Source organism: Vombatus ursinus, unplaced genomic scaffold, assembly GCF_900497805.2.
Source record: "Vombatus ursinus unplaced genomic scaffold, bare-nosed wombat genome assembly UNPS02014867.1, whole genome shotgun sequence".
Taxonomy (NCBI): domain Eukaryota; kingdom Metazoa; phylum Chordata; class Mammalia; order Diprotodontia; family Vombatidae; genus Vombatus; species Vombatus ursinus.
The window spans coordinates 3,538,771-3,557,833 of record NW_020954645.1 but is presented as its reverse complement, the minus strand read 5'-3'; the positions used below and the strand labels follow the sequence as shown (position 1 = coordinate 3,557,833).

The 19,063-nt window shown below is 38.5% G+C and overlaps 1 protein-coding gene across 8 annotated transcripts in view; it reads left to right on the top strand.

Moving 5' to 3' along the window:
- The window catches only part of MAP4 (microtubule associated protein 4), a 252,228-nt gene that overhangs the window by 164,173 nt on the left and 68,992 nt on the right, over window positions 1-19,063 (top strand). For 6 of the 8 annotated variants that reach the window (XM_027842124.1, XM_027842122.1, XM_027842123.1 and 3 more), the window contains exons 6-12: window positions 365-478; window positions 3,195-3,338; window positions 3,893-4,528; window positions 10,299-10,430; window positions 14,443-14,514; window positions 15,343-15,471; window positions 16,545-16,697. In XM_027842124.1, coding sequence (XP_027697925.1) covers window positions 365-478; window positions 3,195-3,338; window positions 3,893-4,528; window positions 10,299-10,430; window positions 14,443-14,514; window positions 15,343-15,471; window positions 16,545-16,697 — 1,380 coding nt within the window. The remainder of the gene's footprint in view (window positions 1-364; window positions 479-3,194; window positions 3,339-3,892; window positions 4,529-10,298; window positions 10,431-14,442; window positions 14,515-15,342; window positions 15,472-16,544; window positions 16,698-19,063) is intronic. The other 2 variants (XM_027842119.1, XM_027842118.1) reach the window with 2 other exon arrangements.

The window sequence follows — 19,063 nt, the reverse complement described above, 5'->3', positions numbered from 1 at the left end:
TCTCTCCTTCATACTTTAACCGTCCAGATAGTAACTTCTACATATTCTCATTATCTTTCCAGAATATATAGTGTTCATAGTTTATACAATATAAATTTAGCGATGATTTTGTTCATAGTTTTGAAATGAAGTATTTAAAATGATATGTCATTCATATCGTTATCATTAACTGTCATTACTGTGATTTAGATTATCAGCTCCTGGACAGCATGAATTTTTTGTTGAATTTTATTTTGATGGGTGAATTTGATGGGCGACCATCAAAAATAGATGATAAGTACCATCTTTTAGGAGAATAGAATGTCTGTTTTGATCTTAAAAGTGTTATCTACTTATAAATCTTGGCTTTTGTTCCATGTTTCAGATCCTTATCAGATGTACCAAGGTCAAATCTTATCGGATTTGCTGTTTGTCTCTCCTGGAATGGTGAACAGCTCGCCATTTGCAGAGCACGTTGATTCTTCAAAAGATAATATTGGTATAGTTTCTCCATTTCTATTAAATTTTTAATATGAATTCTTAAATATCCAACAAACGTTGATTGAGAAGCTACCACATGTAAAGTATTGTGCCAGATTCCAGGATACAAGGATGACAAAACAATACAGTCTCTGTCCTTAGCTAATAATCTAATTGAGGAGATGACATGACATATTGTAGGCATGGTGGGGGCAAGATTGAATTAGAAATTTGAGGAACAAGAAATCACTTTTACAAAAATTTTATTTTAAACTTATTAACAATCTTAAATGCAGATAAAATTAGGAATCAAATTTAAATAAAACTATAAACTATGGTTTCTGTTTTGATATTTTAAGAAACATTAACTTTAACAAAGTAACGCTAACAACTTATTTGGTTTTGTCCCCTTCTGATTACTCTTCTGTTTATTATAGTTTTCTTAGCCTTAAATGTTGCCATTGTAGTCATTGTCTTCTAATTCTTTCATTGCTCTCCTCCAATTTTTTTTAAATAAATTTTTCATTGATATCTTAAATCACTATATTTTCCCCCAGCTCACTTCCCCTTCCCTTTCTTACTCATTTCTATGTCTCCGTCAGCCACTAGTACATAATAAGGGACTCAACAAGTCTTGATGGATTCTAAATTTATTAGCTGTTTTCTCTGTGTTCCATGTAGTTAGACTAAGGCTAATTTCTATTAATCTAACTGAAGGACTACATTGCTTCCCCTTCTTTTCTTTGTTCCTCATGTGTATGTGTATCCTTCCAGTAGTCTAGTATTGATTTAATATCATTATAGTCAGGATACTTATAACCAATAATTCTTAATTCTGATGCCTCTTTGACTGTCTTTATAAAGACTAATATGCATATACATCTTGTTTCCTGTTTAAACTTTCCATAGGACTAAAGGACTCTAGGGGATCTAATCATATAGGGCCTTCATATATCTGATCAGTTAGAGTAGACTTAACTCAGTTTGGTTATTATAACTCTTCTGTTAACTCAGCTTCAAAATATTGAAGTAAACTTCATCTTGTTCTGTTGCACCTTGTCATATCAGCAATTAAATCAGGTGATTGTCCCTTTGAACTATATTATAGTTGTCCCTTTCTCTCAAATTTGGTCATAACCTAGCCTTCTCTTACCTTTCCAGTCTTCTTATACCTTACTCTACCACATAGACTCTTTGATCCAGTGCCCTCCTGGCTGTTATATGAAAAAGATATTCCGTGTCTCTGCTGTGCCCATTTTCTCTGGCTTTCCCCCATATCTGGAACACTGTCCCTCAGCTCTGACTAGTGACCTCCCTGTCTTCCTTTAAGGCCCAACTAAAATCCCAGCGTCTACAGGAAACCGTCCCTAACCCCTCTTAATTCCAGTACCTTGCCTCTTTTAGTTATTCCCTGTTTATCTTGTATATAGTTTGTTTTGTATGTATTTGTTTACATGTTGTCTCCCCTGTTAGATTATAAGCTCCTTGAGGTCAGGGGCTATCTGTTGTCTCTTTTTGCATCCCCAAGGTGAAACACAGTGCCTGGCACATAGTAGGCCCTTAATAAGTATTGATTGATTAATCCAAGTTGTCTGACCTTCCTGTCTCTGTTGCATTTTTTCTTACGTCAGATCTGTATTCTATCGCCAGAGTCGCATTCCTAAAGTATTTCTTTCATCATTTTACCTTCCTGCATGAGGAAACTTCAAGGGCTCCTCTGTTCTACCCTATCAAGTTAGAGCTCCCCTGTTTGATTTTGAGGGTTTGCCATCGTCTTTCAGGACCGTTTCCTCACTCTTCTATGAAGGTGTCATACTCACTTCTTGCTTTATGCCCTAACTTACTCAGAATATCCTCTTCCCCCATCAAGTACACCCTTGTTCAATTCTCCACACCCCTTTAGGGATGAATTTAAGTTCTGTCTGTTCTGTGAGGCCTGCTGTGATTCTGCTGGCCTTTTCTGTTATGCCCTGAACTCAGATAGCACCTACTTTCTCCATCATTCAGCTGCACACTTTCTGCCACGTAAAGGACCTCTCTTCCTTTAAGATGTAGCTCAGCAATCATCTTGTACATAAAGCTTATCCTGACTCTTCCTGCCATTTGCAGGTGCTCTGTCATAGTTCTTCTGTTTAACTGCTTTGTATATATTTGAGTTTATTATCTTTACATTTATGCCACATTTTTTTTTTGTATTTGTTGTCTCCTCCCATGAAAAAGTAAGCTCATTGAAAGGAGAGAGAGCTCCCTACTGCAGTTGCTGATTGACTCACTGAATGACTCGCCTCTCCACACTGGACCATGTGCTCCTTCAGAGCAGGGACTGTATTTTTATTCTTCACTGCATCTGGAGCAATGTTTGGTGCATATTAGTCCCACAATAAGTACATGTTTACTTGATGGAAATGGCTAATTGTGAGCTTTGCCGTTAGATTTTAAGAAGTCAGTGGGCCCATAAACCCTTTTCCACAATGATTCTCTCATTCCTTTCCCACACTTTATAGTTCTATAATGATACTGTATTCTATTCCAACAGTTGGCAGTAGCCTAAGTAGTACAATTTTAGGGAGCATCTTGACAGCTTTCACTTTAATATATACTTGTCTCTGTTGTGAATATCTTTAAGCCTTTGGCATGTGTTTCATACCACTTTGCATGATTAGATTAAAAGTAAAAGTGGCTTTCATTAAAGTGTGAATGAAATTTAAAAGGCCTGTATTTCTCTGTTTGAACAGCAGATGTGCCCTCCTATGATTCATATGTTTCTAGAACTGAGACAGGATCAGGAGGATGGACTATGGAAGCCCAGGTTCCTTCTGACCCATCACCCTTTGTCTTCCTGGAAGAGTCTGACCCTCAGCCTCTACAACCCACAGCAGGTGATTTGGCGGGTCTTTCCTACATTAACTTAATGGCTGTTAATGTTCATTATTGTTGCTACTTAAAGTAATTACTGGTAACTATCCCTTGATAAAGTACCACCTTTAAATTTAAAAACAAAAAAAACTCCCAAAATCTCAAAACTCCACTTCTTGTGTTTTGAGCTTATTTTACTAATATTCTATCTGGAGGAATTATGTTAAGCATCTTTCCTTAAAGTAGAAGGACAAATAATCCACAATTATATACAGGTTTCAAATTCTGGGTAGTTTTATTTCCTCTGACAGAGGAAAGGATGACTCCCAGAGACTCTGACCCTTCTAGTTTTTTATTAATTTCAATAACTATCTCTTTCCTGTTTTGTTTTGATAACCACTTTTAGGAGCTGTGAGAGAATAGGCAAGATTGATTTAACTGATAAGCTTAGTTAATTTAACTATGAGATTACCTACCCATGAGAAAAAGTATTCTGTTCCTTGAAAAGATTAGTTTTGAAGCTCACTACTTCCATGATAGCTAATTATGCATCTGAACTTTTTTTTTTAAAACTTAGAGCCAATCAAGGAGGTACAGATGGAGGTGGAATTTACTAAAGAGGCACCATCAATGAAGGAGGTGGAAATGACCCTGGCACCATCCACAGAAGTGGAGAAGGTACCAACAATGGACATGGCGCCAGTCAAAGAAGTGAAGAGTGAACCAGCTGTGGAGGTACCATCAGTGAAGGAAGAGACTGAGGATGAACGAGCTATCGAGGTGGCATCTGTCAGGGAAGAGATAGAAGATGAACCAGCTATGGAGGTAGCATCAGTCAAGGAGGTGGAGGATGAATCAACTTCAGAGGTAGCACCAGACAGAGAGACTCGGGCAGAACTAGCCACAGAGATGGCATCAACTCAACAGACCCAAGAGGTACCATCTGTGGATGTGGAACTGGCCAAGGAGACCAAGGTGATACCGACCAAGGAACCCCAGGTGGCACCAGCTGTTGAGGTGGTGAAGATGCCAGCTGTGGAGGTGGAACCAACCAAAGGAGCCCAGCAGGCACCGGCCATGGAATTGACACTGACCCAGGAAATAGACATTGTAACAACACCAGCCAAGGAGGTGAAAGTAGAGAAAACAAGTGAAGCTCAGAGACTGGCATCTCCTCAGGCAGAAGGGAGTCTGGCTTTCATGGCCTCACCAGGTAGAGTGGATGTGATTTCTCTAGCATTTGATATATACATGTGTGTGTGTGTGTGTGTGTGTGTACACACACACACACACACACATTTTTTTTTGTCTGTTGAGATACAGTTTGAAGAATTAGCCAGAGCTTCTACCCCTGGATTGTAAAGTTAGTTTAGTCACAGAGTATATAGAATTAGAACTGGAAGAAGAGAGGAAAAGCACATGAGGTAGAATTAAGAATGATCTTATTCTTTCCTTGTATGTGAAATGGCTGTGGCTAGTTATTTTCCTCTTCCTCTTTTAGGCAGTGAAGTAGCTTCTAGTGGAGATTGGAAAGTTTTAATCTTTGATTTTTCTCTGAAATATGGAGATTAGATATGGAATTAGAAATTTTCTTATTCTGTCATTGTTCTCCAGAAATAAATATGACTTTATGGAGCTAGAAGTGAGTCAAAAGAAAAGTAGATTGAAAATCAATCAGTAGGGGGCCGCTAGGTGGCACAGTGGATAGAGCACTGACCCTGGAGTCAGGAGGACCTGAGTTCAAATCCAGCCTCAGACATATAACATTAGTTATGTGACTCTGGGCAAGTCACTTAACCCCAATTGCCTTACAAAAAAAAAAAATCAACCAGTAAACACTCATTAGATGCCTGTTATGTACCAGTTACTGTGCTGAGTGCTGGGGATGCAAAAAGAAGCAAAAGACAGTCCCTGCTGTCTAGGAGCTCACAGCCTCATGGGGAAGATAACATGCAAATATGCACAGAAAAAAGTTATGTACAGGATAAACAGGAAATATATAGCAGAGAGAAGGCACTAGAAGAAGGAGTTAGGGAAGTGTTCTTGTAGAAGGTGGGATTTTAGTTGGGATTTAAAGAAAACCAAGGAGGTCATTATTTGGAGTGGAGGAGGGAGAATTCCAGGCATTGGAGATAGCCAGAAAGAATGCCTGAAGCTGAAGATGAAGTGTCTTGTTCATGGAAGAGAAGGGAGGCCAGTGTCACTGGACGAAAGAATATGTGTTGGGGAGTCAGGTTTAAGAAGTCTGGAAATGTAGGGGGTTAGGTTATAAAAGACTTGAATGTGGAACAGATCATTTTGTATTTCATCCTCGAGTCAGTTGGGATCCACTGGAGTTTATTGAGTAGAGGGAATGACATGATCAGACATGTGCTTTAGGAAAATCACTTTTATGACTGAATGGAGGATAGATTGGAGTGGGGAGAAACTTGAGGCATGTAGCTCCACCAGCCACCTATTACAGTAATCCAGGTATGAGATGATGAAGGGTCTGCACCAGGGTTATCGCCGTGTCAGAGGAGAGAAGGGGGTATATTTGAGAGATGTTGAAAAGGTGAAATTGACAGACCTTGGAACATGGAAGCATGAGAGGTGGTCAGGAATCTAGGATGACTCCTAGGTTGTAAACCTGAGGGATTGAGAGGATGATGCTCCACTCATGAGGAAGGTAGGGGGTAGGGAAGGGTTTACGGTAAAGATAATGAGGTATTTTTTTTTTTTTTGTATGTTGAGTTTAAGATGTTTACTGGACATCCAGTTTGAGATATCTGAAAGGCACTTAGAGATGTGAGATTGGAGATTAGCAGAGAGGTTGGGCAAGGAATGGATGATTTGAGAATCATCAATATAGAGATAGTAATTAAATCCATAAGAGCTACTGAGATTCTCACAGGAAGTGGTTTACTTGAGAGAGAAGACAGGGGCCCTGTGTTAAACCTACAGTTAGAGGGCATGATCTGGCTGAGGAATCCAGAAAAAGGAGACTGAAAAAGACCGGTAAGAAAGAGGACAATCAGGAGAGAGTGGTGTCCCAAAAACCTAGAGAGAAAAGAGTTTCAGTGATTAGCAGTGTCAAACACTGCGGAATTCAGGGAGAAAAAGGATAGCGAAAAGGTCAGTGTGTTTGGCAATTTACAGATCATTGGTAGCTTTGGAAAGATGAGTTTCAGGGGAATGATGATGTTGGAAAACAGATTATAAGAGATTAAGAAGAGAATGAGAGGAGAGAAGGTGGAGGCACCTATTATAAAAACTGTTTCAAGGAGTTTGGCCACAAAGAGCAGAAGAGATAAAGGACAATAATTAGGGGTGATAGAAGGTTCAAATGAGGAATTTTGAGGATGGGGGAGGTATGAACATTTTGGGAGTCCATAGCAGCTTGTAGACAGGGAGAGACTGAAAATAAATGATTGATTAACATTAGAGACAGTCTGTTGGAGGAGATAGGAATTGAATCATTTGAGCAAGTTGAGCAATTTCTCATATAAGACAGGAGTGAAGGAGGAGAGAATGGCAGAAGGCATTTGAGCGATATGAGATGAGGAAGAGGAGAAGAGGGACCTGACCCCAAATGTTCTCAGTTTTTTCTAGGAAATATGAGACAGGTTTCTCAACTGAGAGAGTCGGAGAGGGAAGTCATAGGAGGCTTGAGGAGCTTGAATGATATGGAAGATCCTCTGTGTGTTGGGGTGGGGAGACAGACAGACAGACAAGACAAACATAATAAGACTGCTTATCAGTGAAGTCCCACTTGAGGTGATTTAACATAAATTTGTAGTGGATTCAGTCAGATCATTTGTGTTACTTTTTCTACTTTTGTTCAGGAGCACATGTGTAGGATAAAAGACAGTGAATGGTGGGGGTGATCTAAGGCTGAGGCTGAGCAGGGTGCAATGAGTAAAATGATAGGGAGATAGAGACTAAGACAAGGAGAGCTATCTTGATGAATTGACCAATAGGTCAAGACGGAGAAAAGAGGAGAGCATGACTAGTGTGGGGGAGATGGCCTTGGAAAGACTTTAGGGGTCATCAAGCGATTGGATTTCATGCTGTGGACATCGTGGTGTTTGTTAAGGGAAGTCAGGAAGAGAGGTGAAAAGCCAACAGATTATGGTCAAATGGGGGGATTTTGGAATTCTTGAACATAGAGAATGGTACATTTGTGGGTGAGGGCCAAGAGATACTAGGATTTTTATGTGGTAATAGATATGTAGTAGATATGAATAGCATGAACTTCTAAAGAGGAGAGGTTACTGAGTGATGGTCATAGAGAGAACACCTAAAATCGGAAGTGATGAGTAAGGAGTAATCCATCTCCCTTGCCTTGGTCAGTGAGCAGACTGAAGTGAGTGAATGTGTTACCATACTGGAAAGAGTAGCCAGGAAGATTATCAAAAGAAGCCAAGTTTCAGTAATAGCTGGTACATGCTAGTAGAGGGAGAGGAAAAGATTTAGATTTAGGAAGTTTGTTGCCCATAGAACAGGCATTCCAGATGGCACACCGAAAGGGGTGGGTGGTGTTTGGAACTTTGAGATGGGAGGGTTGAGAGGGGTGGAGATAAGGAATCATTTTGGTGAGGTGTGGGGAATAGGATTTGTATGACAAATGGTTACTGGACATCTGGTTTGAGATATCTGAAAGGTAGTTGGAGATGTGAGATTGGAGGTTAACAGAGAGGTTGGGCAAGGAAAGGTTGGTTTGAGAATCATCAGTGTAGAGATAGTAATTAAATCCATAGGAGCTACTGAGATTCTCACAGGAAGTGGTTAACTTGAGGTTCAGGGTTCAGAATCATTGGGATTTGCATGATTTGACCAAGTGTGAGAATATTTCTTATTTAATGGAAGCTGCACTCTTCATAAAAGGCTGGAGATTGGTCTGGAGACAGGTGTAGTATAAGATGGGAGGCACACTTCACAACTCCTCTTTCCTCCAAAGGCTGGAGATTAAGCAGCTGAGAACACAACAAGAGACTAAGACCTTGGGTTTTGTTTTTTTTTTTGGTTGGTTTCCGTATTTAAAAAAAAAAACAACATATGGGTATAAATATTCTTGTTGGGATTCAGTAAAGTTTTTAAAAAATAAATACTCCAAAATTAAACCAGAAATTATATAGTTATTCCCTTTAAAGGTAGAGTTCCTTTCCATGATTGATGAGAAAGTCAGTGTGGAAGGACATGACCTCATTAAGCTTTTCTAAATATGAAGGAGCCTTTGCTAAATGCTTTTTATGCATCAGAGACCTGGAAGGTGTTTTTATTTGATAAGACTCATCTTCAGTTTAAGTAGGCCTTATAAAGCGCCGAAGCTTTAGAATGAGGAGTTCAGATGTCCAATTTTTTGAAATAGTGAAGCCCTGAACCACATTCAGACTTTGAGCTTTTTCTGTTTTCCTTTTAGAAGAAATAGATAGCTAAGTCATGAACTGTAGCTTCATGACTCCTAAATACTATTAGAATGTAAAGCTTTTGTTAGGCCTTCTGATTAGTATTGGAGAGCCTTGTGGTAGCTGTAGAGATAATGAAAATTTGCCATTGGGTAGTGACTATTCTCGCATTAACTCTGGTAAACATTCACGGATGGAATTATGATCAAATTCAGTCTTCTTTCCTTAGCAAAAATCTGATTGGTTTGGATGTGAGAATTTGGAAATCACTTAGGTTTGAAAGGACGCCCCAGATCTAGGGAGCTTCCTTTAAAATCTTGAACAAGGTCAGTCTTTTTTTCTCCATATAGTGGATGCCATCAGTAAAGTGAAGAAATTTGCTTCTTAATAGGGGGCTGTGAAATTGGCTGGTGTGCAGAAATCTTCCTGAAATACAGTGTGTATTCTGAATAATCAAAGTTTGGGGCTTTTAGCACCTGATTCCAGCTGTCTTTGTGACCTGCTTGATTGACTGTCAGTATATTGCCCTATAGAGGTAGTAGATGTATATGTTGTCTTTAGTCTTTTCCTCATTCCTGGTTTGTTAGGTTTTCCTATTTTCTATACCATTTGCTTGTCTGATGTTTTTGGCCGCAGAAATTTGGAAACATTTTAGGTTTAAACTTCCCTCTGTTTTACTTTTTGAGGCTCACTTTTATTTCGGAGGGAGAAGGGAAAGAGATTTTTCATTTTAAGCACTGTCTTGATCTTCCAAGCAGCTTTGTAGATGTCACAGATTCCTTAGTTTTGTTTACCTTTCTGGGAAAGTGCTGTTTTGACATTGTAAAAAAGTCTGTACTTCCCTGTTTGTGTTGGCAGAGTAATTACTTGGAGAACAAATCCATTAGTACAATTCATTCTTCCACCAGGAAGAAGCAGGTATACAAGTAGTAGTATTTGATTTTGAAGCAACGCTGAAATGAATAATCACCTTTGTAGCAGGCGTGTTGATCCTCATGTTATAATTTAGAGACCTAAGGGCCTGTTGCTTGAATGAAGTTGGTAATACTTTTGAAACCTTAGATCTACGAATTTTAATCTTGACAATGGGTTACTGTTCAGCAAAATTCCCTTAAATTCCCTTTGCTTTAATTCAGATAATACTTCATTGACATTGCTAGGAATGTTAGTTAACACACGCTAATAAAGCCTTGTGCAAAAAACATTGAGCATTAAATATACTTTGTTAACAAACGTTTATTGAGGTCCTACTGCTGGTTGACTAGGATGAAAAGAATATAAAATACAATCTTATTTCAAAGTTGTGATTATAATCTAGATGGAGACAAGAAAAATTCATAGAAATATAATTAACAGTGGGTACTGAACATACCATTTGCATTCATTAAACGTTAATGATTGCCAAAGAAGAAAGATAGAAGCAAATTCCCTCCTGATGATTTTTTGAAAGCTAGTATGTGCTCAGTGTTCTTGTAGTGAAGAGAATGGCTATGTATGTAAATGACATTCTGGTTTCCCTTGTTGAATATCCATATGGCTCTTTCACATGATGCTTCCACAGTGAATCAACTGAATTTCTTATTGCTCTATATTCAGAGTCCCTTAAGATACCTGGCATGGACGGTTTGCAACCACTTCAAGAACAAAAACTTCAGGGAGTTGTTTCTCCTAATACAGAACCAAGAACAGATACCAAAGTGGCTGATATGGATCATTTTGGACAAGCAGGTAAGTGCAGGACTTAAAGGGGGACCAGCTTTAGAAATCTTGTGGTATAGACATAGGAGCACTAAATTTGGAGTCCCTAAGGCATGATGAGCTTGACTCTTTGCTTATTAGCTGTTTACTAAATCTATTAGTTAGAAGCTGTGTGACATTGGATAGTTCACTTTGATTTTTCTTTCCTGCAAATAAGGAGATTGAACTGCATCTCTAAGGTTTTCTTCAGCATTAAAGCCTATGGATGCTAATTCCAATTCTCCTGACCTTGTGCTGTACTGCAAAATTAGGGACAAAGAGAAAAATTAAACAGCTCTGTCATGTTTGGACCTGGATAAAAAGATCAGAGACTTAGAGTTGGAAGGGACCTCAGAAGCCATCAATCTGACCCCCTCTTATTTTATAAATGATGGAACTGGAGGCCAGGGCTGTTAAGTGACTTAATCTAAACTCTCACAGGTATGTAGGAGCCATGCTTCTTTGGTAGCTAAGTAGTCTTGGAGTTTTCCAGCTCTCAGACTCTCAGGATATGTGAGTTAGATAAAGTAAGGTAAATGTAATTTTAAAATAAAGATAGCATAAAAACCAGGCTTAAATAAAATGCCGTGATCACTGTTAGCATTTTGTTTCGAGGTGGCAGAGTGAATTTTCTTCCCTGTAAGTCACGTTTCCTTCTAACTTCTACTTGTGTATAAAATTTTGTTGAACATTATTAAAAACAACAAAATATATGCCCAACTGAAAACTTATATTACATGTGCTATTTTGTTTCCAGAATATGGATTGTAGCACAAATCATACTCAAGTTTTTTCTAGGTGCTTTTTAGATAATCTTAAATTAGATGAATTGAAAGCTGTTGTTTCTTTCAAAAGTTACTATGGGAAAAAAACTTTTTCTTATTATATAAGTGGGCTAATGGCCCCTCCTAACAGGCTATAGTATCCCTAGTGGCCCAAGTTGAAACACAGCTATCATTTTTTTTCGTTCTGGAGTTGGTAAATTTCAATAGACCTCATTCTTCTCCATTTGAATTCTTAATGGGATGACATTTTTACAGAGTATCCAGGCTTCTTCCTTCAGCAGTCTTAGAATCTATATGCAAACCATTTTAATTACCATAATTAGTAGTTCCTGGATGGGTTTGGATTCACATTCATTGGTATTTTATTATTTCTAGAGGTAAAACCAATCCATTAGCATGCTTTTTTTAGAGAAAGACTTAGTAAGCTCGATCTAAAGGTTCAAGAATTCCAGTGGTAAGATTGAGGTAAGAAACATGAAGAGAATTCAAATCTGGCCTCAGACACTTATTAGTTGTGTGACCCTGGGCAATCTCAGTTAACCCTGATTGCCTTAAAAAAGAAACTTGAAGAAACATGAAGGTTTATAAAACCTTGGTATGTGAATACTTTCCATTCAGTGTTCCAGTCTGTGCCAAATAATAAGCCTTCACAGTTGTGCTCTTAGTTCTTTTAGCATGTATTTGTTGAGTGTGTACTCTGCAAGGCTTGTACTTTCTCTACCCCCAACTCCTGCCATCATAATGGGGTGTTTGTATATATACATTTATATGTGTGTGTGTGTGTGTGTGTGTGTGTGTGTGTATGTAGAGTACCTCAAATACTCCAACTTTCTATTTAACCATAACCTATTTTTCCATTCTACCTAGCTGAGCACTGAGATGGCCATACATTTGATCTTGTTATTTATTATTGTTGCTGTTGTTTTGTTAACTGCTAACATTTATATAGGGCTTTAAAGTTTCCATAGTACTTTACATACATTATCTCATGAGTGTTCTACTTCCATGTTCATGAACTCTAAAGTTCTTTTGTCTGATTATAATCTTTTAACATACCATCTTTCCCTAAGCATTATTACCTCTAACTCTGTTCTTCATCCTTACTATGACTTCTAGTCCTTCCAGACCTCAGTTTTTTCACCAGCCATCACCCACCAACATTGGCAGTATGTTTTCTCCTCTCTTTACAATCTTAACTATTTGATGAACCAGTTAGTTCATTGTGCCCTTGTCTTATTCTTAATTAAACTCCATTGTTTTGCCAAACCCCAACCTTGGATTAATTCTGTCATCCATCTCCTTCAATCCCTATTTATTTCCTATTGAACAGAGCTGGACAAAGTCAATAAACTGCTCTCTTGGCTACTAAAATCTATGTGGTATAATCTCAAGTGGACAACTCTTTAGAGATCAAGACTGACATCCATTTTGGGATATCTGAAAGTCAGTTGGAGATACAAGTTCAGAGGTCAGCAGTGAAGTTGGGACAGGAGAAGTAGATTTGGAGAATCATTAGCATAGAAATGGTAAATCTATGAGAGCTGATGAGATCACCAAATGAAATTAGAGAGACAGCAGTCAGGTCAGTCCAGATAGAACCCTGAGAGACACATCTAATTAGCAGACATGATTTTTTTTTTTGACTAGGCAGTGGAGTTAAGTGACTTGCCCAGGGTCACACACCTAGTAAGTGTCAAGTGTCTGAGGCCAGATCTGAATTCTGTCCTCCTGACTCCAGGGCCAGTGCTTTATCCACTGCGCCACCTAGCTGCCTCAGAAAACTTGATCTTAATGAGATTATTGGTAACTTTAGAGAGAGTAATTTTGATCTAATGATAACGTCAAAAGCCGGATTGTACAGGGTTAATAAGAGAGTGAGAAGAGAGAAAGTGAAGGTGGTCTTGCAGTACGTGATTAATTGCACGATAAAGTTGTTAATACAGTAGGAGTACAGAGAGGAGAAAGATCATTTTGAGCCTGAGAAGTCAGAAAAGGCTGCCAGTTAAACAGATGTGTGACTCTGATATCCTTTTTGACTCTTCACTCATCTACATAGCCAGTTAGTTGCCAAGCCATTTGAATTCTACCTGTACTTCATCTCTACAGTCATCTCCTTCTCTCCATTTATATGATGACCATTAGACCACTTCAGGCCATTTTTAACTTAACATTTTTAACTAAAGTACTTCTGTGGCTTCATCATTGTGGTCTTCTTGTCTGATGTTATCTCTTAGGCCAGTCTATCCTCCTTATTCCACCAAAGTGATAGTTTTTTTAAACACAAATTTGACTGTATCATTCCTTTGCTCACCAGACCTTCAGTGACAAACCCATTGCATCTACATCAATACAGTTACCATATACAGTGCTTTTTTGACTGTGGCATATGACTTATCAAGAAATAAAGTGGTATTTATCAAGTCTGTACCATATGCTGTAGGCAGTCTTCTTGGTGCTGGGGATACAAGTACCATAAAACAGCCCTTCCATTCAAGCAGCTTATAGTCCACTTCAGAGGACCATACACATATACATGTACACAAAACAAATACAAAGTAATTTTTTTGAGGGGAGGCACTAGCTGTGTTGGGGTCACGGTGGTAAAAGCAAGGTATTATGATGAAAAGGTCCAATGTGGGTATTGGTTCTTAAGTTTGTTGTTGAACTTTGGAGAAAAGTAAAGATCGTAGACAAGCAGAGATGAGGCACGATTGTGTGCCGGGGGAGGGAGCAGCTTATACAGTGTCATAGGGAACAGGGATGGAATACTGTGTCAATAACAAGGTCAGTTAAAGCCTAAACTAGAGAAAGAGAGACAGAGTGACAGAGTGTGTGTGTTTTGAAGGGAAGCAACGGGTCACAAGGTTGAAATGGTATGTTCGATCCAGGTCAAATCCAGGGCAAACAGTGTAGTTTATATTATATCCTAGAGGATCTAGAGAGATATTGAAGTTTAAATAGAGGATTAAGATGTTTATCCTCATAAAATGGAAATGCAGCAAACATCATTATGTCAGTGAGAACCTAACTCATCCTGAGCTGTAAAACAGCAGTAGAATGAGTAGGATTTAAATTGCCTAACTTTCTAATCAAGATTTCTTCTCATTATTTTGTTTCTTTTGAAGTGTTATTTTTTATGTAATATAGGTACGTATAAGCATGTGCGCAGATTAATGTTTTGAAGATTTTGATGACATTGTTTCATTTGACTTTTGCAGCTCCTGTTCCTGTGGCTGAAGTGAATCCTTTTAAACCTTGTCCTGAGAATTCCCCAACTTTACCTACTGAAGGTAAGGGGAAAGGTTCCTCATGTCATCTTGCTTTTAAAAAAGGCCGTGAAATGGATGAGAGTGGTAGGTACATTTTGAAAATGATAATGATTTTTACTTCTTGCTGGAAAAGATGGAACAATCTTAGAATTTTTTATTTGGGCATATCTGGAGCATATAGGAAGATTGTCATACCCTGCAGAGGGTTGTGAGGGTAAGATGTTTTGATTTGAATAACTTAATCTGATCCTGCTGAATATGCTTAAATTTCCAAATATGTAGTTAGCCTGTTTAGGAATTCCACAAAAATGGTGATTGAGTCTGTATATTAAATAGGTTTTTTCTCTGGTCATAAACTTGCAAGAGCATAAAGCAAACAAATGAATATGCTGGTTGAGAATCCTTAATTTGCCGAGGGGGATTCCTAGTAAAGCATGAAAAAATTTCTTTGCTCTCAACCTTTCAGTAGGAAAACAAACAAGTCCTTAGATGGTAGCATTTGATCATCATTCCGTAAGAGCTAGATAGGACTCCAAACATAGGCTTCATCTCTAGAGAAAAGAAATTTGACAAATAAATTTTGAGCTCTGAAATGTTTCAGGGTTCATATCAAGTATGTGGACTTTTGGAAAATAAATACCAAATTAAAATATCAATGTTAATTTAGCTTGTCTTTCTAATACAATGCCTAACAATGTGAGGAAAATATTTTATCAAGATAGAGTGAGAAAATTTGCTATGAGAGGAATATGTTGGGCATAGTTGTGTGACGTAAAAGATTTATTAACTCTTTTTCACTCATAGAAAATTAATTAAAATTATTTTTTTTAACTTTTATGGTTTATGCAGTACCTTTAGAACAAGTTGCAGTCATAGAACAAAAAGTATACTTACCAGAAACCTCAGTTCCTGCAGAAGATAAAGCTTTAGAGAAACTGGAAGAGATTAAAGCCCTGCTAACTTCTCCAGAGATTATAGGTAAGCAGAAACAGAATTCAGTGTACATTTAGTAAAGCTGTGCTGTGTTCAAGGAATGATTGGTGCTAGGAATAGAAAGATATATCCAGCATGTACCTTGCTTTCATGGAGCTCATAATGTAGTAGAAGAGGGGAATAATTTGACTAGGAAAGTGAGAAGAGAGAGTGTTATATAAGTGTAGAAGATAGGTCCAGGCAAAAGTGCTGTGCATTATATGAGAATAGAGTGATCATTTTTGTATTGTGGAAGGGTAGGAGGCAGAGAAGGCCTAAAGTAGGCCTTGAAATAGATTTTAGAAGATGCTAACGAGCACTGGTGAGGGGAAGGAGACCATTCAGTGTAGGGCATGGGGTGGGACATGAGCAAAAAAGACATGGAATTTTTGAAGGGATAGGTTGTGGGCACTAGACCTGTGATTTCATTGGTATAGGGAACTCCCAAATGAGATTACCTCCTCTCTACTGCCTATTTTTTTTTTTTAATTAAATAAAAATTCACCCAAACCAAAGACAAACAGAATCCCAGTTACAGTCTTCTGTTTCATTTTTAAAAATTTTGTTGTGAAACTTAGAATGGATTAGTTTAATATGACTTTTTGTGGGACAACTAGCTCTTAGTTTGTCAGGTAATTAAGGAAATCTTCAAATTTATATGTTAAGGTTTGAGGATTTTTTTTTTTTGCATTGATTACTCTTGCAATCAGTCCATCAACACGCATTTATTAAGCATCTTCTTTGTGCCAGGTAATGTGGTAAGTGTTGGGGGGATCCAAGGGTATAAGTGAAACTCACTGCCCACGCAGTTTACTTGCTGTTGGAGGAGACAATCGTATATACAAAACGAATACCAAGTTATTTTGGTAGAGATAGCATTTGGAACTAGGAGGATTAAGAAAGCCTTTAAATTTACAGTCTACATTGTAAAAGACTGCATTTTGGAGGAAACAAAATTCAGAGACAGAAATGAGGATAAAGTTCAGGTAGCCTGGTGTCTGCTCTTTTTCCCAAGTCATGGTGCTTCTCTTATTATCAAGATTGAAATCTTCCATTTTTTTCCTATCTCCCTATTCTAGCAGAAACACTGAATACAACACCATTAATCCAAACTAAAGAATCCCCACTGGAAGAAACCATACCTTCTCTTGATTTCACTGAATTAGAAAAGTCAAAGGGAGAGACTGAGTGCTGCCATGTTTCATCTTCAGAGCCTCCTCTGAAGCCTACAGGTAAAGTGATATCTATTTGGGCCAGCTTCCCCAGAGTCTTTTACAACATTGCTTGCAGTTCTAGCATCATCTTTGAATATTGTGATTTTTCAGGACACCATTTTCTAGTATAAGTTTTAATTTTTATTAGGCCTGTTACTTGACATGTGAATATTTTCTTTAATTTCTCAAACCAGTTTCTTGTCTTTAGAAAAATTTGAATGCTCTCCTCCCTGTATATTCCTTATCACCTTTCAAGCTACACCTCTGCTGTGGCATTTCTATTCTTTTATCAGAGAAAGTATACCACATAGTATACCACTTTTCCAAATTAGTAAAGTACCTTGTTGCCAAATTAAAAAAAAAACACAGCCTTTTCCTTCTTCATTCCAAAAATGTGTTACATTGAGCTTTTTGTTACATATGTTCTGAGAGAAATATGTGTCACTCCTGAGTTGATTAAAGATTAATTTATTAAGAAAGGCTTTTAAAGTAATACGTGAAAATTCGCATTCTCTGAACCCCTTCTCCCCCCAGTTTTTTTTTTTGCTAAAATATACTATATTTTCTATGCTTTATTTTATTCTTGCAGTTGCGTGCAGCTGTATTCCATCTTCTTTTTTTAGTTTATCTCTGCTCCTCCAAGAGAGCATTTAGACTTAACCATAATTTCGAAGTTTAGTTCATTAGCTTTGCTTAGCTTGGAAGTACAGGTATTTTGGCCTCTGTAGGAGAAGAAAATGGAAAAAAAAATGTTAAGTTTTGATGTCTTCTTAAAATGCGGTAGCATCACTCAGTTCTTAAGATTATTCATTGATGGGGTTGAAGAGGTGAAGATCGTATTTAATTATTGTTATGGGGGTATAAACTTTAAAAAACTTGGGGAAAAACATTTTTGTAAAGAAATTACTAAATGGGTTGGTGAAAATGGATTAATAAATTAATAAATGATTTAAGAAAAACAGAACAAACACTTTTTTTCGAATTTTAGCAAACTTCGTATATTTCAGGTGCCCCCACTGCACAAGCAAAACAAGTTTTCAAACCCAGTGACCGCAGGTTTGGTATTCCCAAGCCCATATCTCTTATTGATGTGCCCACTGAGCTTGTGGGAAGCCATTCTCAGCAGAAGATGACTGATCAAAGACTGGAGCCATTATTTTGGTCAGAATCAGGATGGACTGGTTCCTCCCCCAGATCCAGGTTTCCCCATAGGAGGACACCCCATACTGATTTCCTGGAATCTCGAAGGGACCTTGGAAGAGAGATGTGGGATGTAGAATGCACGCCAGCAACACTGAAGAAAAAGAAGAAAAAATCTAAGCAAAAGCGCTATCTTCAACCCCCTGTTGGGGAACCTTGGGATGAAAACACTGAGGTATCCAAAGCTCATTTTACTGGAGCTGACTCATCAAAGCCAAGTGTTACACCGGGGCCGTCTGCTGCCATGACTAAAGAATACAGGCCTGTGTCCAAAGAGAGCTCTAGAAAAGGAACCACAGCTCGCCCGAGAGAAGCCAAACCTGTGGCTGCATCCTCTGCCTTGGAGAGCTTGAGAACCTCACTGAGTCCTGCCCAGGAGTCCTTTAGAGGTGAAAGCCATCCTCAGATTGTAGGGAGTACAAAGGAAGAAAGGAGCACCACGAAAGTCAAAGAGATCCAAGATGTCGACTTGTCATCGCACAGCAAGAGCCCAGTGAGCAAGGAGGCTCCATCTCTTGAATGTCAGCCACAGCCAAGGAGAAGCGAAGATGCTGCTTCAGTGCTGCTGGCATCTCAGTTGGAGCCTGCTTTGGATAAAGTGCACCCGGGGGGAGTGCTGGATTTGAAGCTAGCACGTCCAGAGGTTTCTCCAAACAAACAAAAAGAAGCTCCTTTTGAGACCAAACCTCACCATGGAGGCTTTACTACTGACATGAATCAGGAAGCCAAGGATATGGTTTCAAAACCTGTAACACCCCAAGAGCAGACTGAATTGGCAGCAGTAGAGGCAGGTGTTTTGGCAAATAGTCTCAAGAACATTGCTGGTGAAAGCAAAATAGCTGACCAGTGTGCACTGAAATCAACAAGTCTTTTAAAGAATAAAGTGGAACTGAGTGTAAGCGAGAGACCTGAACACAAAGCTCTTCCTGAGCAAAGCCTGGAAGTGGGACACCTCGCTTCTGAACAGCCTGGTCCTGTCCCTCATAAAGGGCTGGAAGGATCTGAGAAAACTGATGATAGTAAAGGAAGGAAAATGAGAGAGAATAGAGAGCCTCCATTCATTTTGGAAGAGCAGAAGGATGCTGTAAATCTTGAGGCAAGTAGAAAAATAGCCCAAACGAAAGGGATGAGTGTCCACAGTGGGCATAAAGGTACAGAATCTGTGTCTTCCCATCAGGTTTTAG